This window comes from Lepidochelys kempii, chromosome 3 (genome assembly GCF_965140285.1).
Source record: "Lepidochelys kempii isolate rLepKem1 chromosome 3, rLepKem1.hap1, whole genome shotgun sequence".
NCBI lineage: Eukaryota > Metazoa > Chordata > Testudines > Cheloniidae > Lepidochelys > Lepidochelys kempii.
The window spans coordinates 107,142,959-107,167,118 of NC_136382.1; the positions used below are offsets into that span (position 1 = coordinate 107,142,959).

Sequence of the window (24,160 nt, forward strand, 5' to 3'; positions counted from 1 at the left end):
AGTAGAAAACCTGGGAACAGTAGGGGAGAGGAGAAAAGAAAGTGGAACTTGTAGAAACATTGGGATCAGACAAGATATTTTGTTACTATTCAAAAAGAAACAATTAACACAGGCCTACTGGATGTACCAGCACACAGAGTATCAAACTATTAGTCCACCATAACATAACTCAAACCACAAGACTTTAAGAATATGGATCTTAAATATACACAGAAGCGCTAGAGAAAGTAAAAACTCAAAGTATTAAGGTCTCAGTTTTGAAAAAAAATCTGACAAGTTAATTAACCTACTCTAAGAAAGAAAAGCATAGTTGAAAACATACAATATAGTAGTGTCATTGCTTTCCCCTCAAGCTCCATTTTTACAGTGATAGGGAAGATTACTGCTAGTTTCAGGAACATTACTCCTGAGGGAATTCTCCACCACTGGACACATGCAGAATTCATGTCCCCTCCTCGCCCCAGATGTTTTTTTTCCTTCACAAAATATAGTTCGGCTGGAGAGGTGCTGCAATTACACCTTTTGCCCACCAGGGGCTACTGTGGTGCCAGAAGAGAGGGCAACCAGCCAACAGAGAGGGAGGGGGAGGCTGTGTTCCTCACAGTGCCAGGTGAGGAGGCACAGGACAGTCAGAGCAGGGCACACAGGACTGCTGGGTGGGGGTGTCACAGACTGGGGTTCAGAAGGGCCGGGGGGGGGTCGGGGGGGGACACACCACAGACTGAGGCATAGGCTCAGGAGCTAGTGATTGCTTTGAGGCAGGGGCTGAATGGGGGGGGGGGAGGGGAAGAGGAGGGCTGCAGGGCCAAATGAGTATGGGAGGCAGATGTACCTGTCTCAATGGGAAAGGCTAGGGGTCAGCCTGGGTCTGCACTGGGGAGGTTTCCCAACTCCCTAATAATACTACTCCCCCAAATTCCTGTTTCTTACTTGTCCCACCCACACTCAACAATCCTACAAATTCACCTCCAGGCTCCTTCCCTCTCAGTCAGCTCCTCCGTTACCCCGACTCCTCCCAAGCATTTTCATTGCTTCTGCAGGGTGCAGGAAATAAGTTTCTGTACTGTAGTTTAAAAGAATTACTCAAAGTTCTGCATTAATATGCCTGGTAAGGAATCAATTTGTCAAAAAAACCATTTCTTGAATTTTTTTTTATTTTTTTGGTCTGTATTGTTACAGACATACTTGCTGACAGGTATTTTGAAATAAATGACCAAAGTAACTGAAACTGGCATTATTATATTGTGTTATTTTGACAAATAAAATATGTAGAATTTTAAAATATTGTCCACAAAATTTTTAATTTTTTGGTGCAGAATTTCCCCAGGAGTAGAAAACATCAGTTTTATACTGCTATATATTTCGTTTAGGGACACATGCAACTGTTCCATCCTCTCCCTCCTGTCACAATCTTTGGCATTTTCCACATCAGACTTAGGTGATGAGCCTGTCACAGCCGTGCTGCAGATTATGCAGTTTTGGCAGGCACCAATTTAACAGAGAACTGCAACAGAGGTGCGCTTGATAACTGTGTAGAGTGATACTTTGTATTCCTGTCCTTTTTCTGCTACTTATTCTGTCCATAGTGAAAATGTAAATCTAAGCTGACCTAAACTTTAAGCTTTTTTTTTTTAAATTCCACAACGTCAGGCAACACTTGAAGGATAACATAAGACATTTATACCTGGTTGTGCTTCACTAAATGGAGCCCAAAAAGGCCCAGGTCCAGCAAGAGGTCGTTCATTATTCCCTCCGCTGGGATGGCGGTTGTGCTTCCTCCATGTATGTGGAGAGGTTGGTGGGGACTGCTGTGGTGAAACAACTGGAGATGTGGACTCCTAATAAAACAAAGGAACTTTTAAAAATTTTGTACTATATCACTAAAATCATAAAAACCTATCTAAAAACCATTATTTCTAAAAACTGTTCAGCAGATTTAAAATATTCCTTTTTTGGAACAGGAAATATTTATAACAGTGACAGAACAGCAGGAGTTAGGCACAGTATAATTGACACTGGATATATTTTTCCGCCACCCAGATCTGCAAATCCATCATGATCTGGACTCAACATTTTTGACGGACAACAATGGGGCCAAATTACACTGGTTTTGCAAACACATGAATATGGAAGACTAGGTGACCATAAAGCTCTTTCACTTGTGACAGAAGCTGCATTTAAACCCAGGTGTTAAAAGATGAAAGGTTAGTAACTGCATAACCCACTATCCCACCTAGCTCACGCCAAATGGGTTATATTCAAGCAGTTATTTCCATTTCAAAAGCAAGTTAGAGGTAAACATACAATTTTAAATTAGTAGGCTACCGATATTTAACTTATTTGAAATAATTGCATCTGAATGTTTTTAAACAAAAAGAAAAGTGTGACTATCAAAAACATAGCTCACTATTGGTCACACCCATATAGTGGCTATGGCATCAGAATGCTTCTGAAGGAGAGTTTTATCCTGCCCAGAACACAAATGTGTTCACAGCTCAGTTCCCACTGAACAAGGACAGGTGTTGGATCATATTAAAGAAGTTCTGTATTAAAATAAGAAATGAGTTTGATTCCCCATAGTTTAAATCCCAGGGTATTACTAATTAAGAGGTCTCTTGGTTTTTGGTACTGTTTCTCTCCCTCTCTGTGTGAAACTTGCAAGCTGCTAATTGTGTTAGTACATTCTAAGACAGAGTCTGTTCTCAAAGCAATTCTTTGTAACTACTCACACAGAGAGAGACTCAAAGCAATACTCTGTAACAGAAACAGCACCCAGAGACTCCCCGCCCTTCTGTTGTATTCATCTCGCTTTGTTAACAATTGTGATTAAAACAAAGACAGAGGATGTATGTGGATAGATGCTTGGTGTGGATAACTGAATGATCAGGGAGGTGCCAGCCTAAGAATCCAGTGTCCATCGGCTGAAGAAGGGGTCAAGTGGAAATAACCAGAGGACCCCCAGAGTGCAGACTGGAATCCACCCAACAGCCTCAAGAATGGGAGAACCAAAGAACAAGATAACATCTAGCAGCACGGAGCCATCAGGAATGTGCCATCTGCTGATTGATTCAGCAACAGCATGATGAAGCAATTCCCATAGACTGGCATAGGAAGAAATTCCTATAAAAATGGACTCTAGAAAGTGAGAACTTTGGGGTCTGATTCTGCAAACCAACTTCCAGGAGCATCAGATGAGCACCTGACAAGGCCCTGCTCCCTCCTCATGTCCAGGCCACCAGGCCAGTGGCTTGGCATGAGCAACTCTAAGGCTGGTAACTATGATAACCTTGAAGAACCTGTGTGTGTATGAATGAATGTGTGAATAAATATGAAATTGAATGGAATATTATAGCTATAACTAACTTACTACGATTCTTTCTGTATTCACAACAAATGTGGCCTTTTCCCCTTTAATAAGATCCTGCTGGTTTTTATTTTATTGGTATAACACAGGAACAGAGGGTCACATGTGTAATCCCTATGTGAAGTCAGCCTTTCTAAACAGATATTGTCAAGTTGCTCCCTTTCTCCAAAAAGTAGCATGCAGAAAATTGAAAAACATGCTCTCTACAGCTCTGTCTTTCCATTAAAAAAATCTTAGAACTCTAACCAAACTATCTAAAAGGCCTTTGTTAATAAATCCAACAGGTGCCTTGTATACGAATTGTGTCACCTGTACTTATGACTACAGTAGTTTAAAACAGCACACAACCTGTTGCAGGGAACAGTATAAGACAGAAGTTATTGACTCCCTGATATCTTAAAAAACAGCACAGAAAAAACTGAAATGCCCCTTTAAATAATGCTTCAAGAAACGAGGAAGATTTTTATTAATTAAGAATAGTGTTTCCATGTTAACTAGCCCATACAGCTACAGACAAGGTCCAACCTCCCATGTAGCCAGTTTAAAGGTGAACTGGTAAACAAAAAAAGAGTGTGCTGTTCACTACTCCTTTTTGATCTATAAACATAAATAACACTATAATGACATCAAAGAAAGGTGAATCAGAGAGCAAAGAGCTTAAAAAACATCAGTACCTGATTTCAGTATAAGACAACTGCACACTGAGGCACTTTATATATTAAATGGGCAATAAAAGTCACAAGTTTTCTTTTGCTCTACAGTTTACCCTTAAGGCAGCAAGATTAATGCTGAATAGATATATAAGCTATAATGCTAAAGCAGCTGGGGTCAGCTTCAGAAAGAAAAATATCCAAGAAAATTTTACCCAGAAATTAAAACAGGACATGCATCTAAGAAATAGTTTGTCAACCGTTAAACCTGATGTTTGGTTGCCCAACTTCAAGACTGAATGTCTAGACTAGACTGAGCCCTATTGTTTGTGGGTGAATTAGACTATCCTAGTCTCAGACACTACCTTTTTCATCTTGCCAAAAATGCATAAACCAGTATGCTGTGAGAGTTTAATACTCTACAGTTAATACAATTGATAGTGCAAGAATCCCAAACGCTTCCCATTCCTCAACACAGGTTTCAATCTACACGTGATAATTTCACAACAGATTCTAAAACAAAACCTTTAGGGCCATGATTCATTAATTTCTATGCTGCTTGTTACAAACTGTTTTCTCATCCCTTTTCCTTTGGTTTCCATGTCCACTGGGTTACAGGCAGGCCCTGTGTATTTGGCAGTTATGGTTTGCAATTTGGTTGCAAGGGAGGCCTGACATTTAAATATCTCAGTTTTATCTTCACTATGAGCTACAAAAAAAAACTTCCAAAGAAACATGGAAGGAAGGATAGTCAGTGGGAATCTACAGAGACAGCATACTTCGAAAACTCCAGTTCAGTTACTGGTAAGTGAGCTTCCTTCTACACAATGAAATTTTGTTGTTTTTTATTAGTTTGTTTTTTAAAGTTAAGTTCAGAAGGAGGCCTTAGGTGGTAAATCTCTGAAGGACCACCTCCTGCAGAACCCCACCACAAATTATGGAAATTTTCAGCAAAAAGATATTCAGTTACAGGTCAAAAAAGGTTGAGCACAATTTCCCTAGCCACTAGGGCCTTATCCACCTTGTGTGGGCTTCTTGGCCTGATGTGTAACAGATGTGTATATACAGTAGGCTCTTTTCCTAGTTGGATAATTGGGGCAAGGATTATCCCCCTTTTTGGGCTTCCTTTCCCCCTCCTCCAAAATCCCACAAATGACAGAATTCTTATAAGGTTTCATCCTGCCCAGAGAAGAACTTGTGGACCTCTTGAGATATAAACTATGGAACCTCCCTTACCATCTAAGTGAGGTCTAGGTAGAGTGGATAAAAACAGATGAATTTTTAAAATCAGATTAATTTAAATTTGATTTTTTTTAAATTTATATTAAGTCCATTTTTCTTTTTAAAAATAAACCTGTTAATTAAACTTGAAATTATGACAAAGCAGTAACTGTGGTTCTTCAACATGTGTCCCTATCTGGGTTCTCCACTTTAGGTGCACACGTGCCCCATGCACCTGTGATCGAAGATTTTCACTAGTAGTATCCATTCATTCTGCACATGCACTGCTGATATCCTCATGCACTGCACCGAGGCTACACGATGCTACATGGGCAAACTACCCTCAGTTCCTTCTCTAACGCCGAGCCTCAGAAGGAAGCCTTGAAGCAGAGAGGAAGGAGGACAGGTAGTGGAGCACCCTAGATTTAACAATCTATTAACAGCTGCAGCTTGAGTTCCTGGTTATTTCGTGCCCTGGATTTGAGGGCCAAAACAGAAGTTACACTTCCGTGGGATGTGTGACTTTCCCAGTCAGCAAACACAGTGCGCTTCACGGACTAGGACAGCCTTTTTACACGAGATAATATTTAAACCTTGGTGAACTGGAAATGCCTGTCACAAGCAGATTTCCGTGGAGGAAATAAAAATCTTTTCAGCAACCAGTAACTACCTACAACTAACAAACTAAGCCCTGGTCAACACTACAAACTTATGTCAGTATAACTACGTTGCTCAGAGATGTGGAAAATCCACACCCCCAAACAACGTAGTTATGTCAACATAGCACTGTCTACAGTGGGAGTTATGTCTACGGGAAGCCTTCTCCCATTGACATAGTGCCACCTCTTGGGTAGGTGGAGTACCTATGCTGAAGGGAGAAGCTCTCCCATTGGCATAGATAGCATCTTCACTAAGAGCTGCAACAGCACAGCTGCATTGTCGCAATACTACGTGTAGACAAGCCCTAAGTAGAACGAACTCTGCATGAGGAACGCACATGCAGACATGATAAATTCTGTGGCAGGTCGATGCAGTTCAGAAGGAACTGAGGGCAGGTTGCCCATTCAGCCTGATATAGTCTTACTGCTGGGCACGATTATCAGCAGCACATTCGTGGGACAGAGACACTGATAATAAAAATCTCCAATCAAAGGTGGGGTGCGTGGGGCACATGCACACCTGAAGTGGAGCATCCATAGGGACACTGCTCAAACAAGAACCTACATTAAGGCCTAAACTTATAAATTATGAAAACTACACAAAAATATGCTGCATCAGTTAATTAAATGGTGCTGCCTTTTTAATTACAGAATTTTTGGGGGAATGTAACTTCTTAGGCCTCCTCAAGCTTTAAATATATCACAATCTTATGTACTGCACTGCAGTATCTTATTATTTTTAGTCTTTATTCTTTTCCAAACATACATACTTTTAGTTTCTTCTACAGAAAAGCTTTTGGTTTCAGTTTAGCTGGAAGTGCAGAGTATTTTCTACATGTGGATTACTTCATTCAAAGCTAAGAAATCAACCGGGAGTTGAAAAAAGCGAGAAAACTTGTTTTCCTGGGAAAGGATGAGATTGAATTCTAAAACCGAAGGAATGGAGCCAGATTGTCAAAGGTATTTAGGGTCTTAAAGATGCAAATACATGCTTAATTATGCTTTTCAAAAGCACCGATCCTGCTTAGGTTCGTACTCCCATAGATTTCAACTGGAGTTAGGCACCTAACCTGCTTTGGCACTTTTGAAAATCCTACTAAGCACCCAAATGCCTTTGAAAATCTGGCCCAGGGTGACCAGAAACAATCACTCAATTCACTACCTTTAATAGTTCCTTTGTTTAATAAATCAGTTTTGAAGGCAAAATTTGTTTTGATAAACTTGTTTTTCTTATGCACCCATAATGTTTAAGGTAATTTTATTTAACTAAAATCGGGCTCTCAAACAATTACAAAAATAATTGCAATTAATCACAGTTTTAAGCGCACTGTTTAACACCACCACCAATTTAAAATTATAAATATTTTTGGATTTTTCCCCTACATTTTCAAATATATTTCAATTACCACACAGAATACAAAGTATACAGTGCTCACTTTATATTAGTTTTGATTACAAATATTTGTACTGTAAAAAAGATAATTGTATTTTTCAATTCATTTTCATGGAAGTATTGCAGTGAAATCTCTATCTGGAAAGTGCAACTTATAAATGTAATTTAAAAAAAAAAAAAACTACTCAAAAACAAAACACTTAAAATTTCAGAGCCTACAAGTCCACTCAGTCCTACCTTTTGTTCAGCCAACTGCTAAAACGGTTCTCAACCAGGGGTACGCCTATCCCAGAGGGTATGCAGAGGTCTTCCAGGGGGTACATTTAGATATTTGCCTAGTTTTACAACAGGCTACATAAAAAGCACTAGCAAAGATAGTACAAATTAAGATTTCATTCAATGACTTTATACTGCTCTATGTACTATACATTGAAATGCAAGTACAATATTTATATTCCAATTGATTTATTTTATAATTATATGACAAAAATGAGAAAGTAAGCAATTTTTTAGTAATAGTGTGCTGTAACACCTTTGTATTTTTAGGTCTGATTTTGTAAGCAAGTAGTTTAAGTGAGGTAAAATTTGGGGATACACAAGACAAATCAGACTCCTGAAAGGGGTACAGTAGTCTTGAAAGGTTGAGAGCCACTGTGCTACGACAAACAAGTTTGTTTACATTTACTGGTGATAATGTTTGCTGCCCACTTCTTATTTACAATGTCACCTGAAAGCGAGAACAGCTGTGTTCTACTTGATAATGACCCAAAGCTGTGCACCTTCATTTTCATCATCTTAGTCAGACGCCACCCACAGAAGGTGGATTTTCTTTTTTGGTGATTCAGGTTCTGTAGTTCTGAGTGTTGCTCTAAGGCTTTGACAGCATGTTTTCCATGCCTTGTCCCTCTCAGATTGTGGACGGCACTTCAGTTTCTTAAACCTTGGATCGAGTGCTGTAGCTGTCTTTAGAAATCTCATATTGGTACCTCCCTTGCGTTTCGTCATATCTGCAGTGAAAGAGTTCTTAAATCTAACATATGCTTGGTCGTCATCTGAGACTGCCATAACATGAAATACATGGTAGAATGTGGGTAAAACCACAGAGCAGAAGACATACAATTCTCCCCCAAGGAGTTCAGTCACAAATTTAATTAACATTTTTTTTTTTAAATTAGCGTCATCAGCATGGAAGCATGTCCTCTGGAATGTTGGTCAAAGCATGAAGGCATACAAATGTTTAGCATATCCGGCATGTAAATTACCTTGCAACGCCTGCTACAACAGCGTCATGTGAACACCTGTTCTCACTTTCAGGTGACATTGTAAATAAGTGGGTAGCATTATCTCCCGTAAATGTAAACAAACTTATTTGTCTTAGCTGAACAAAAAGTAGAACTCAGTGGACTTGTAGACTAAAATTTTACATGTTTTGTTTATGAGTGCAGTTATGTAAAAAAATTCTACATTTGTAAGTTGCACTTTCACAATAAAGAGACTGCACTACAGTACTTGTACGGAAGTGAATTGAAAAATACTATTTTTTACAGTGCAAATATTTGTAATAAAAAGTAATAAAGTGAGCACTGTACACTTTGTATTTTGTGTTGTTACTGAAATCAATATATTTGAAACTGTGGAAAACATCCCAAAATATTTAGAATACCAATTTAAATTGGTATTCTATTAACAGTGCAATTAAAACTGCGATTAATCACGCTTTTAAAATCTAATTTGTTTTGTGTTAACTGCTTCAGTTAACTGCAATTGACAGCCCTACTAATAAACAATTTTAAAATGCTGCTTTCATACCTTTAATTGAATTTCAAATTTCCATCTGCATACAGTTTGACACAAATCAAATACAAAAATCTAGTAAATAAAGTATGGCATTCATCACATTAAAACATTTAAAAAGTAAAACTCTGAATAGAAGTACTTTAAGCTACATAATTGCTTAAATTAATGTGTATCGATAAATCCAAACAGCTAACAAGCAGTGTTCAATTTAACACCCAGGGCTGGCTGAAAATCAACATGCTTTCATTGTTATTACCAACCAAATGAGAATGAACTAGAGATGTAAAATATTAAACAGTAAACTGTTAAGTATTAATCCTACCATTAAGCCACCCTAACCGTTAACCCCCTGCACGCAGGTCTTTAATTGGTTCTCCTGTAGCAGAGACCAACCCCAGCCCCCTGCTGGCCAGCTAACCCCAGCCCCCTTATCTGGGATTGCTAAATCTGATCTATCCACCTCTAGGCAGTCACAACAGTGATAGGGTATTGCCCATAGGTGCCGACTCCAGGGCTGGAGCACCCACAGAAAAAAACATGGTGGGTGCTTAGCACCCACTGGTAGTCCCGCGGATCAGCACCTCCTGCCTGCCACAGATCAGCTGTTCCACAGCATGCAGGAGGCGCTGGGGAGGAGCGAGGGCAGGGTGTGCTCGGGGGAGGGGACTAAATGGGGCAGGAAGAGGTGAGGCAGGGCGAAGAGGGGCCTTGGGCAGAAGGGGTGGTGTGGGGGCGGGGCCTGGAGTGGAGCACCCCCCAGCACATTAGAACATCAGTGCCTATGGCCAGACCTTCAGAGTAGACTCAATAGCCTTTTATTAGTTAAAGCTATTAGAAAAGTGCTTTTTTGTTATGCAATTAGTTTTTATTGAAATGCCAAGAAGTTTTGACCAGCTCCATTACTTAGCAAAGCCATTGTTAGTCTCCAAAACCCAAGTAGATGTTCCTTCATTTCCTGAAAGACCCTGCTATGATCTCATTATGAAGAAAAAACACCAGAGAGTGATCTACAGAATGCTCAGAAGTTTCATGAAGCTCTCCAGTCACCTATCCCTCCCCTTCCTCCTCCAAAAGTATCAACTGAGGCAGACTAGCTTCCAGAAGATTAGGAGTCTGTGCTATCTGTCTGGACTTTGGAGACAAATTAAGTGACTCAACATGTCCCTGTACCTTTGACAAGACACGAAAAGAACTCTGAGTAAGAAGAAAAGGAGTACTTGTGGCACCTTAGAGACTAACAAATCTATCTGAGCATAAGCTTTCATGAGCTACAGCTTATGTTCAAATAAATTTGTTAGTCTCTAAGGTGCCACAAGTACTCCTTTTCTTTTTGCAAATACAGACTAACACGGCTGCTACTCTGAAAACTGAGTAAGAAGATACTGGGGCCACATAAGTCACTTGCCCCACAGAAATTAAATTGATAAAAAGGATCATGAGGAAAAACTGTCTCCAACCAGCCAGACAATGCCTAGACAGCTACTCAAATCTTAATGGGCGAAATCAGAACCAAGGAGGGAAGTCTCAAAGAACTATGCATCTGCCCTTCAGATCACAGCCTGATATTCAAACTTGAAAAGCCACATCTGGAATGCAGATTTACAGAGCAGCCAACTTATCCCAATACTAACAGGTTCAAAGGCACAACTAGATTTTTATAGAAATAAGACTAGTACTTTTGAATAGGGCACCCAACCCCAGACTGACTCTCTCTAAATCAAGAGAATGTCCAATATCACATTACAAACCTAAAGCCCTCCAGAGACCACATATAACTTCCAATGGTGTACCAGATCAGACAGCATCTTCATTACCAAGCTCCATGAACCTTCAAAACCAATCCACCTGAGGGCAACATTTACTAGTCTGATTTTAGAGAGATTACACCGAAATAGATGCAAATCAAATAGGGAATCCCAACAAGTCACTGAAAAGAGCTTTAAGTACTAGGACTGTTTCTCTTCTAAGAAGCCACTTTCCCCTTCCTCAGATCATCTCCCTGCTTTGTTCCTTGTTCAATAAGGATGTCCATCAATGGAACAAAGGACTGTTTATATTCTAATGAGAGTTCTTCATACTGATCCACTGCAGGGAACCTGTACGGATCAGATCTGTAGAAAAATCTATAGGTTTCAGCCTCTGGGATTCTTAGGAACAAGCCCTTGAGGCCTTCACCAAAAGAACAACCTTTTATCATTTGGCTCTACTCCCTCCTCAAGCTGAGTGAATACTGCACAAGGCTGAATGCCCTTTAAAGATATTCCTCTACAAACAGCAGGGATACTAAACATGTTAATCAGCTGTCAGTATTTTACCACAATGTAAAAGGTGTACCTTCTCAAGATGAAGCACCTATGCATCTCCCAATCAGGCCACCAACTATACTAACAGAAAAACATTTGTAGCTAGGGTAATATAGTGACACAGTTACTAGAAACTATCTAGACCACCAGAAAGAGAGAAGAAACTTGGAATAGATGTTCCAAAGCAGTGCTGGGAAAAGAATAGCCTCATTTATAACCACTGTTTGGAACCACAATTGGTGTGCAAGATCCTAATGTTACACTGTCTTCTAATGCAAATTTGTTGTAGGGATTTGCAGAAACAGTTTCACAAAGGAGAATCCTTTATTATTTGGGACATAGAGCATACAACAATAATCCATATATTGTCCTTTATCTGCGGCAGAACTTCCACATATGTTAAGAGTTGTACAAGTTGAGTTTCTTGATCATATGGTATGTTCATGTGTACATGTCATGACAATACAATACTTAACGTGCATATTTTAAGAGAGATAGGCATACTTTGAAAGCCAGTAAATATAATTTTACTAGACATTAAGTTCCTTGCACTAGGACTTGAAGGCACAAAAAACTCTTGGGTTTATGATTTTAAAATAACTGGCAACTTGATAAGTCTTAGATCAGAAACTGCAGCTGCCATTAAAGAGGAAATAAAGAAACCAGACACCATAACCGGGGTAGTGGACACAGATGCTATCTCAGCGAAACCTAGAAAAATGCCAGGTTAGGTCCATTAAGAATGTTATACCCATCCACAGGAGCAACATGCAGGAGAAGATCTGAGATTCTTCATTCTTTAATGGGAGACGCACTCTAGGGGGCTGCTTCACACCTATCTGTCCAGAGCTCCAGGAAAGCTAGGATCATAACGGCCAAACTATCTTCTGCAATGCCAGTGCTGCTTGCCCTGCTCCTTTTACCACAGGCTGCTCCCACTTTGAAAGCCGCACTGCTGCACACAGACTAAGCTGCTCTATTGCCAACATACACCCCAAGTTTCTAGGTAGCATGTCTCATCCCTACTTTCTGTGGGTGTCTCAACTCCCCTGATGGAGCCCAGGAGAAAGCATACAATGGGGAGGAAAATGGGAAAAATGGGAGAGTTAGCGTATGCACAGGAGTATGGGCCTAAAACCAATTTTCAATAGTTGCACTCCATATGACACCCTTCCTGGCTTTTATTTAGGAAGTGTATTCTATCTTCTAAGCATGGAGAAGAGATAAAGTCCCAAAAACTCAACAAGCCAGGAAGTCCCTAAACAAGGAATTGTCAGAAAGCACAATTAAGTCATAGGTGTATTCTCTTGCCATTTCTCCTCTTTACTCAGCTTATCCCTTAGTAGGAGAATTAAAGAAACTAGTGAGTAAACGTTGGTCATGTTTACTGATGGTGTTCTAAAAATCATCAACATACTAATGAAAAAATCCCACTTTAATGCACACCAGTGTCTTTTTTGTTCTTATGCAAAAGAATCAGGAGCTCTAGTTACATTCTTGCAGAGTGATCTTCACCAAGAATTCACGCATGCTTGCTTTTACTGAAGTGGAATAAAGTGCTTAGGTCACTGAAGGTTTACTCTCATTCCCTCAAAAACAAAACACAGATGTTGAAATAAGATGAATTAATTAAGTAACACATTTAACTGTAGAATCTGATTAGTATTTATGATGTTAGCAATGTTCTGGTTCTCATCTGTTGATTTAATCTATAAAGCAGAGTGCTAAACTACTGAATAGTAAGATACAGATAAATACGTTCCAAGGAAAGGTTAGAACACCTGTTTCTTAAATAGTGTCGCATTTTTAAGGGAACGAGGAGGGGAATTTTTACCATCCCCACCACCAGGTCCAAAAAGAACTGCTGACTTGTCTTTGAGACAATAAATTTATATCTAGATAATTTATGTTTAATACATTACAAATTTGTTCATAGTCAAAAACTGGACATGTGTGAAGCCTGATTGCTTGGGTGTGTATAAATATATACTTTAACTAGAAGTGTAGCAATTTTGGAAGTGCACCTGCAACACCTGTGAAATGACATTAAATGCCACCATTTGGGATCCAGGCAACAGATTTTAAATCTTTAAAAACTTAGCTTGATTTGAAATGATTAGGGGTTGTAGTATCAATTATGAACTTAAACACTATATATTGGTTTTTTTTTTTTTTTTTTTTTTTTAAGAGAACGAACCTACATAAACCAAACCAAACTATCATGTGACCCCTCACAATAAGCCATAACCCTCATTCTCCCTTCCCATTCAATACTTCATCAGTTATCATTGGTAATATTTCCAGACTTAGATTTTAAGCAGATCTGAGCAGAAAACCTGTCTCACACCACAAACACTTACAAGCACTGCGTAACTGAAATAAATAATAATAAAGTTTTCATATATTTAGTTTCAGAGTAGCAGCCGTGTTAGTCTGTATTCGCAAAAAGAAAAGGCATACTTGTGGCACCTTAGAGACTAACAAATTTATTTGAGCATAAGCTTTCAGTTGCATCCCATGAAACGAGCTGTAGCTCACGAAAGCTTATGCTCAAATAAGTTTGTTAGTCTCTAAGGTGCCACAAGTACTCCTTTTCTTTTTGCATATATTTAGTAACACTTGCATGAATTTGTTTTAAAGAAGCTAATCCAAAACAATAGTGTAGTAACGCTAGTGGGACGCACACCACTATGCTGACACCATACCACGAATAAAATTCACTTAAGTTTTAGTTACCTGTTGATCTGCTGATGTACGTTGCTGGACTGCATCATGGCTCACAGAGCCTTTTTTTACTTGAACACGGCCAGGTGGGGGAGGAATTACGCCTGAATATGGGGTTGAGTTATCTGCATCTGAAGAATACAAGGCTGTGTGTCTCGATTCCTGTTCGTTCTTTGGAACAACAAATCTGGGCAGAGGGAGGTCCTTTACTGTTAAAACAATGATATATATTAATAGTATAGGGTATTTTTTATTATACAAAAAAGAATACTTAAAAATGACTAGCTTAAAATGTAATTCTATTCTAAAAGATACCATGGAATTTCATATCTGTTGTCTCTCCATGACTTACATACTGAGTTTGGTGCAATTTACAAGCAAATGCAACCTGAGATTTCTTTTTTTTGGCTCCTGCTAAATTCTGTAAAATTCTACATCACAAATCCTGTTACACCTATGGAACCACACAATTTTCTATAGGGTTCCATGCATGCAAGATGACAGTTTGGTTCTGCAATTGTGACTTAGTTTATTCTACTGATATGCAAGAAAGAATTCAGCTCATTCTTTCATAAATATATAGGCTTGTTAATTATACTTTCTATTACAGTTTTGCTTACTGTACAAACTTAATCCATTATAAATTCCAGGCATGCTTGAAAAGTTCTTAAAAGTCTTTGCACTTAGGGTGCTTCATCTATAGATCTAGAAGTTAAAAACTTCACTAAAGCATTTAGATACAACAATGCATACAGACAGTAAAGTGGTGCCTTTTTTATCTTCACAGTAGAAACCATAATTCAGCCTTTATTTCTCAAGACTTAGCTAAGTATTGCATAAACACATTTATTACTCATCCACTTTAATCTTGATGAATCTTTTCTACATAAGTCGCTAGTAAGCTATTTTACTATGATACTACCAAGGGATGTTCAGTTACAGTCAGATTTAGCAGTAATTTCATTATAAACCCATTTTTGAAGTCTACACATGCAACTTTACCAAGCTAAGAGGTACACAGCTTTACTCGGTCTCCCCTTGGAATAAATTTTGTTACTAGGCTGAGTGAGAAATAATCTTGTTAAATAGCTCTGCCATCCCTCTGAATCCTGACCTGTAAATGGTCTTCCTAGTCCACTGCCAGTGAAGTCAAATTATGCAATTTGTTGTATAGCATACTTGTAAAAAAAAAACTTTTAAGAACTTACACACATTTGCAATCACAACTAATATGAGGGAATTAACGTTATGTGGATTAATTTTGCTGGTTCTTATAGCTATTTTATTAAATAAAAATTAAATACACTGGTACTATTGTCATTAAAAGTAAACTAAATTCTTCATACAATTTGTTAGTTATTGTGTAGACTAATTTTTGTTTTGCTATGAATTTTTGTTTTGAATGTTTAATGTTCAATCTATATTTGAATATTACCCTTTGAATACAAAATGCTTTAACAATTTTGTTAAATATAACCAAGGAACAACCCAACAGTTTAGTAAGTAGCATAATATGCTAACGGGGACACCAGAGTTCAAGCAAAACCTTTCACATTCTCACCTATGTGTGCACTCAGCATACTAAGAACAACATGTTGACCTCAGTGCTAAGGTGGGGTGTGACCCACACTGAAAAAAAATACCATTTTAAGCTTCAAATACTTCTCGTCGAACTTCCTCCCACCCTCACCTTGCCTTCATCCACAAGAGCAAAGAAATTCAGTGTAAGATGACTTTGTTCTTTGATGTTGCAATACTTAGGGTTTGCATGCTCATCTAGAAGCCCCTCTAATAGCTAAATGACTAATCTCTATCCTGTCCTGCCTAATTAATTTTTATTTTTGCAGGAGACCGTTTCCCACACCACGGTAACAGAACAAACAAGTGACATGAATTCACAGTGACTATCTGCTCATTTTATAATTCCCAATTAGGCAGTTATCCATGAAAATGTCTTTCCAAATTAAGTAGCAACCCAAAATTTACTTCGCTATTTCCAGCATAGTAATTAAAGCAATACAAGTATTGTCATTTTATACAAATACTTCAGAGCCATATATTACATGTCCACAAGTGCTTAACTATAAGTCTTTTTCAATCTCTCTCTGAACTAATCAATCAGCTGAGACAAGAATTATGCTTGGTAGATGCTAACACTAAGTACTCCAAACTTGCATCAACTGTAGCTCAAGACTTGAAAAACCCACTCACACAGGCCAAATGGACGTATTAAATAGGAAGTGGACAGACCAGGACAGTCTGGTGCAGCACACAGAGGTGGGGCTGACCAGCAGGCAAAGTAAGGAAAAGGGACTGCTGGATGGTGGAATAGGGCTCTCCTCCCATTCAGCAGTTCATGTAAAAGGGGGTGGGGAGAAGAGGAGTGGGCTCAATATTCCCTTCAGCTAGAGAGAGGCTGCATAGAGGAGCAGAGAAAGATGAATGAGAGAGAAAGTGAAAGGGGGAAAATGAGGAAAAGAAGAGAATGTTAAAAAATAAATGAGAGAATAAGGAAGGATAGTTAGTAAGAGAGGATGAAGAAGGTGGGTGGGAGTAAGGAGATAAAAGTGGAGGAGAATGTCTTCAGAGGACATAAGCTCTAAGAGTTATTGGTTTTGCAGAGAGAAAACATTGAGGGAACATCAGTCCCAGCACTTAGTGTATGTCTATGCTTAAAACACTGTAGTGGCTCACCTGCAGCACTTCAGCATAGGTACTATCTACGTCAATGGAAAGGCTTCTTCTGTCAGTGATGGGAATCTACCTTTCTGAGAAGCTAAGCATTATTTAGAGCAAAGGAAGAATTCCCCCATTGACCTAGCACTGTCTACACTGGGGTTAGGTTGGATTTCACCCTCCAGAGGGTATGTCTACACTACAAAATTAGGTCGATTTTATAGGACTTGATTTTTAGAAATTGATTTTATAGTCGATTGTGTATGTCCCCACTAAGCACATTAAGTCGGCGGAGTGTCCTCACTACCGTGGCTAGCATCGACTTACAGAGTGGTGCACTGTGGGTAGCTATCTCACAGTTCCTGCAGTCTCTGCTGCCCATTGGAATTCTGGGTTAAGCTCCCAGTGCCTGATGGGGCAAAAACATTGTCGAGGGTGGTTTTGGGTACATGTCATCAGTCGCCCCTCCCTCCATCCGTGAAAGCAATGGCAGACAATCGTTTCGCACCTTTTTTCCTGGGTTACCTGTGCCATACCACGGCAATCATGGAATCCGCTCAGTTCACCTCTGTTGTTGTGAGCATTGTAAACACCTCGCACATTATCCTGGAGTATGTGCAGAACTGGGCTAAGAGACGCCAGCACGAGGACAATTGTGATGAGGACATGGACACAGACATTCCTGAAAGCACGGGATGTGGCAATTGGGACATCATGGCTGCAGTGGGGCTGGTTGATACAGTGGAACGCCGATTCTCGGCCCAGCAAACAAGCACAGATTGGTGGGACCGCAAAGTGTTGCGGGTATGGGATGATTCACAGTGGGTGCGAAACTTCCACATGCGTAAGGCCACTTTCCTTGAACTTTGTGAGTTGCTTTCCCCTGCCCTGAAGCCAGGAATACCAAGATGAGAGCTTCCCTGACAGTTGAGAAATGAGTGGCAATAGCCCTGTGGAAGCTTGCAACGCCTGACTACCGGTCAGTTGGGAATCAATTTGGAGTGGGCAAGTCTACTATGGGGACTGCTGTGATCCAAATAGCCAACGCAATCACTGAGGTTCTGCTATCAAAGGTAGTGACTCTGGGAAATGTGCAGGTCATAGTGGATGGCTTTTCTGCAATGGGGTTTCCTAACTGTGGTGGGGTGACAGACGGAACACATATCTCTATCTTGGCACCGGACCACCTTGCCAACCAGTATGTAAACCGCAAGGGGTACTTCTCAATGGTGCTGCTAGCACTGGTGGATCACAAGGGACATTTCAACAACATCAGTGTGGGATGGTTTGGAAAGATGCATGATGCTCACATCTTTAGGAACTCCGAGCTGTTCGACCAGTTGCAAGAAGGGACTTACTTCCCAGACCAGAAAATTACTGTTGGGGATGTTGAAATGCCAATAGTTATCTTTGGGGACCCATCCTACCCCTTGCTCCCATGGCTCATGAAGCTGTACACAGGCAGCCTGGACAGTAGTAAGGAGCGGTTCAACTATAGGCTGAGAAAGTGCAGAATGGTGGTAGAATGTGCCTTTGGACGTTTAAAAGCCTGCTGGCGCTGTTTGCTGACTAGTTTAGACCTCAGCGCAACCAACATTCGCATTGTTATTGCTGCTTGCTGTATGCTCCATAATATCTGAGAGAGTAAGGGAGAGATATTTATGGTGGGGTGGGAAGTTGAGGCAAATTGCTTGGCAACCAATTTTGAGCAGCCAGAAACTAGGGCGATTAGAAAAGCACAGCTAGGCGCACTGTGCATCAGAGAGGCTTTGAAAACCAGTTTCATGACTGGTCAGGCTATGGTGTGACAGTTGTGTGCATTTCTCCTTGCTGCAAACCCACCCCCTTTGTTTATTTTAATTCCTTGTAAACCAGCCATCCTCCCCTCTTTGGTCACAGCTGGCAAAGGAAATAAAGTCACTATTGTTTTGAAACCATGCATTCTCTCTTTATTAATTAAAAAAAGTGAGATAACTGACAAGGTAGCTCGGGTGGAGTGGGGTGCGGGAGGAGGGAAGGATAAGGGCACATTGCTTATTGTAGCAACACTACAAATCAAAACTGTGAATGACAGCCTTCTGTTGCTTGGGCCATTCTCTGGAGTGGAGTGGCTGGGTGCCTGGAGCCTCCCCCCCTCGTTCTTGGGCATCTGGGTGAGGAGGATATGGAACTTGGAGGAGGGCAGGTGGTTATACAATGGATGCAGAGGGGGTCTGTGCTCTTGTTGGCTTTCCTGCAGCTCCAACAGATGCTTCATCGTGTCAGTTTGCTCCCCCATTAGCCTCAGCATCACCTCCTGCCTCTGCTCTTCGCGCTCACTTAATGCTTTCCTGGCCTCTGCCACTGAATGCCTCCGTGCATTAAGCTGTGTCATATCAGTGCGGGAGGTCTGCATGAGCTCGGAAAACATGTCATTGCGAGTGCGTTTTTTTCACCTCTCATCTGCGATAACCTCAGGGGACGAAGATGATAGGGGGAGCGTAGACATTTGCACCTGGGGGAGATAAAAAGGGAGAGTAAAATTTAAGATGATACATTTCTGAGAACAAAAGGGAGACTTTCACAGTGAATCAAGCAATTCACAGCAGACAGTACTTGTGCTTTAGGTACAAGGTTGTATTTTGCCTTTTATATTGAGCGCCTGGCAGTATGGTGACATCACAAATGGCTGGGCAAAAGAATTCTGTTTCCAGGCAGCCACGGTAAGCCTTTTGGTAAGCGGGGTTGGCTTCTTACGCCTTCATAACATGTGGGAATGGTTTCAAACTGCAGCGCCATCCTTTCCCACAGCAAGCAATGCCGGTTGGGTTTCACATTTAGAAGGAGGGGCTGCGGTTTTCAGGTGGATGTGCAGCACACATCTCCCCCTCCCCACCATGTAGCTATTCTCTGGGATGATCCCTTTTAGCCAAGCGCAAACAACCCAGCATGAATGGGGTCCTTTTACTTTTCCCTTACAAAAATTCCCATTTCAACCAGGTGACCATGAATGGTATCACTCTCCTGAGGCTAACACAGAAAGATAAAGACCAAATATTGCTTGAATGCAACCAAAACCCAGGACCATTCGCTGCCATGCTTTGTGCTGCAATGATTCCAGACCACTTGCTACTGGCTTGGCATTGTAAAGTGTCCTACTGTGGAGGACGAAATAAGGCAGCCCTCCCCAGAAACTTTCTGCAAAGACTTTCAGAGTACCTCCAGGAGAGCTTCATGGAGATGTCCCTGGAGGATTCCCGCTCCATCCCCAGACACGTTAACAGACTTTTCCAGTAGCTGTACTAGCCGCAAATGCATCCCAATTCTTCAGGGCAAATCAAACATTAAACACTATTGCTTTTAAACCCTGTACTGTAGTTACAAGTGTGCACTCACCAGAGCTGCCTTCTCCAACTTCAGGGTCGGGAATCCCACCTTGGGAGGGTATTGGCTCCAGGGTGATGTAGAAGGTCCTGGCTGCCAGGGAGAACGGATTCACTGCTTGCCTGCTGCACATTCTCCTCCTCCTCCTCCTCCACAAAATCCCCCTCTCTGTTGCATGAGACTCCCCCTTGCAGGTGTCCACGGACAGTGGTGGGGTAGTGGTAGGGTCCCCCCCTAAAATGCCATGCAGCTGATCATAGAAACAGCATTTATGGGGCTCTGACCCAGAGCGACCGTTTGCCTCCTTTGTCTTTTGGTAGGCTTGCCTGAGTTCCACTTTCATGCAGCACTGCTGTGTGTCCCTGTTGTAGCCTCTCTCTGCCATGCCCTGTGCGATTTTGGCATATATATAGCATTTCTTCTTTTTGATTGAAGTTCGGCCTGCACACATTCTTCTCCCCATACAGCAATCAGATCCAGGGTCTCCCTTTCGGTCCATGCTGGAGCTCGTTTGTGATTCTGGGGGTGGAACTGAATGGTCACTTGTGCTGCTGTGCTCGCCACTCTGACCAAACAGAAAATGAAATTCAAAATTTCCTGGCGCTTTTCCTGTGTACCCGGCTAGCGCATCGGAGTTCAAAGCGCTGTCCCGAGTGGTCACATTGGAGCACTCTGGGATAGCTTTGGGAGGCCAATACCACTGAATTGCGTCTGCACTACCCCAAATTCGACCCAGCAAGGTCGATTTTAGCACTACTCCCCTCGTCGGGGAAGACCACAGAAGTCGATTTTATGAACCCTTTACGTCGACGGAAAGGGGTTGATTGTGTAGATGCATTCATTTAAAAATTGACCTAATGTGGCTAAATTTGACCTAACCCTGTAGTGTAGACCAGGGCTGAGAGACATAGTTAAGCCAACTTAATTTTCTCGTGTAGACTCAGCACAGGTCAGCAGATAACCATGGTGTGGAGAGGGTTGACAGCACAACTATTTTTCACACTGGTGAGTTACTGGGTTGGATAAGTTTTTCAAGACCTTCTCTAACTGGTTCAAACAACTCCTAAACAATTAAAAATATTTACAGTGTTTCTGACATGTATGAACCAGTGCAATATAGTCTATTAGAGAGCTGCAAAGGCAGTTTATTAATTTACATTAGCTTTTTTGGGTGTTTTGGAAATAATCCCCTTGGACACAATCTTTAGTTTGTTTTCTCCCAAAAAGGAGAGGTTGTATATTTCTTCTTTATTTCTTGCTATTGTAAGTGTCTTTTTCACTGGAAGTCTCCTTTCAATCAACATCTCATTTAATACTAAAAAAGCATTTCACAGAAACAACCAAAACAAGTCAAGTTATCTGAAAACTAAAAAGAAGTCAGGTATCTAATCTCCTTTGTCAGGTTTTAGTCTGGTACATTCATCTCAGCATTAGCATCATGTAACAAATTTTATTTTACCACGTACTAACAGAGTTGAATGGTTTATTTTTCCAAAATTCTCTGCTAACAACATCAGTGGTGTTCTTAATAAATGCAAGAGATTTATGTTCTTGAAAGGCCACTTAATTGGGACAACCAGAGGAACAGCTAAAGGAGGAAAATTCAGTTAATAGTGGAATGACCAAGCCAGCATCTTAGGCATAGAAAAACTGGTGCATGGACTTACCATCTGCTACTTCTAATACTGCTCCTTTCCACTACATACAAGAGCATGTGCAGTAATTGTACATATATTTTTGTACAGGCACACTATTATTTACATATTTACTGTTAAGACCAATCTGAGTTTAACTAGAATAGCAATTATTTTGTCAAATATTTCATCCCAACAAATTTTGGTTTCAGGTTCTCCTGAACAAGTTTATGTATATCGTTACCAAAAAGAATAATTTTGCCTGCCATTAATTAGGAGCATATATGGATTCTATTAAGGCCACATGGATCCTACAGCCACGGAATTTGTCAGTGAAGTCCCCCAGTTATAAACACTGTGTTCCAGTCCAAGATCAACACAGAACTCTCAACTCAAGGAGATACAGCTATGGTGGCATTACGCCACTGCTGCACCTTCCCAGAACCTCAGCTATTCTGCAGCCCCCAGGTTAGTACAGGACAGCTCTGGGGATCTGTTTAAGTTAGGACAGCATGAGAGATTGCCGTACGGGCTACAGCACTGCTTGAAATCACCACATCACTGGTGGCAGCACTCTGACCCCACCCCTAACATGCCTCTTCCAGCACACCACCTATGCCAGGGCTAGTGAGAGGATCCTCAGAAGGCAGCCTGACAGTCATCTACTGCAATGCCTGCATATGGAGAGTCCAGACCTTGCTATACACAGCACTTACCGTGCCCATTCACACCACTTCACCCCTCTTACCCCATCAGGTTTTCACCACAGAATCTTATCTTAAGACATCATCATAAGAAAGTTTGCTGTAGTCCCCCTGGTTGAAAAACCCTCAGTCACATGAGTCAAGTCAGATGCCAGCTGAGTATGCAATAGCTCTGGAGTAGACGATCTCTCATTCATCTCAATCAAGACTCCATGAATTCATTGATTCTGTGGCTATGGAATATGGCATTGTCCCTATCCCTGAAAGAGGTTGGGGAACAAAGATCAGCCTTACTTTAAATCTGAGAAAACTAGAAAAAAAAATCTAAGTGATATTCTGCAAGATTACCTTTCTTCAAGTTCTCATGGGCTCCATTCTCATTGTTCCTTCTTTCAAGATTCTCCATACCAATTTTTTAGGATTACATCTTGCTCCTGATTCCAACTGTTTGATTTTGGTCTGCAGATTCACTATATCAGCACTCTCACCTACTTGATTCAAACTGCAGTCTCATCTAGTCAGTCACATCTAATTTTATTTAGGCAGCACCAGGAGCTTGAAGTGACTCTCAATTCTGAGTCTTGAGCTCTGTCAGGTCTTTTATATCATTTTTGTAGCAGGAAGGGAGATCTTCTCTTTGCTTTCAGGGAATCCTGTCTCCTGGAAGTTGAAATGAATCCTCCTGAAGTATGAGACTGCAACTTTACTTTATGAAATGAATAAGCTTTTGATTCCTTTGGGGGTAGTTGCTGAATTCTTGCTGGATGATTTACTAGTTCAGATGGAGAGTCTGGAGACCTGATGGAAATGAATTCTGTAGCTACCTATTTGGAGTTGGAAGTTGAACGTGCCATCCCCAGCAAGTGCCCCTACAGATAATTTTGAATAGCTAGCTGTGTCAACACTAGTATATTTAACTTTAATCCCATTACATTATCTGCTACTTTCACCACTTAACCCTGACAAATAGATCAGTTACACCACCGTGGGAATTGGCGTACACAAAAAGGTTCTCTTTCACTCTGCATACCTTGCAATAACACTTTGTTTTAAATTAATTTAATACTTAGCACAGTTGAACTGTTTTGAGGACTCCATGTCCCTAGATTAATTTTATCCCTTTTACTAGCTAAAATCCAGTTGTATCTATATAAAGACACTTTAAATTTTGGTTTATCCCAAACTTCCCTTCACACTTTTTTCAGTATGTATAAGTGAACAATATACCAGAGTAACTGAGACCATAACACAATAGTCCACCGGATTAATCTATTATAATCTGTGAGCCAACTGCAATAAATTTCACTAACCTGCTCAATAGTGTTTAAGCATTAATTTCTAGATTTACCTGTATTTAAACTTTCCACTCTTAGAGGGAGACCTGACTGGGCCACAGCAACAAGTTTCAAAGCAATATAGAACTGACTTCTTCCAAAATATCCAAGTCTTGTTGCACCACAAAGTTCCATAATCTGTAAGAGAACAAATATTAGTATTTATGAGAGGCAAATCAAAATGCCAGATATTCTATCAGAAACAGCAGCCACCTTTAAGTACAGACATAATACAGAACTCTTAAGGTGGTAAATTTGTCAATGGCAATGCTTTACATTAACTAGTCTTGTCTTAATTTCTTTGCATGGAATTTTTTGACAATAGTGGGTCATGAGTA

The 24,160-nt window shown here is 40.5% G+C and overlaps 1 protein-coding gene across 14 annotated transcripts in view; it reads right to left on the reverse strand.

Moving 5' to 3' along the window:
* Positions 1 to 24,160, reverse strand: part of REPS1 (RALBP1 associated Eps domain containing 1) — a 106,929-nt gene that overhangs the window by 60,351 nt on the left and 22,418 nt on the right. For 13 of the 14 annotated variants that reach the window (XM_073337465.2, XM_073337463.2, XM_073337470.2 and 10 more), the window contains exons 2-4: positions 23,837 to 23,960; positions 14,124 to 14,320; positions 1,685 to 1,838 (exon numbers count right to left, since the gene is read on the reverse strand). In XM_073337465.2, coding sequence (XP_073193566.2) covers positions 1,685 to 1,838; positions 14,124 to 14,320; positions 23,837 to 23,960 — 475 coding nt within the window. Of the gene's footprint in view, positions 1 to 1,684; positions 1,839 to 14,123; positions 14,321 to 22,836; positions 23,287 to 23,836; positions 23,961 to 24,160 lie in introns of those variants that run through there. The other variant, XM_073337473.1, reaches the window with a different exon arrangement.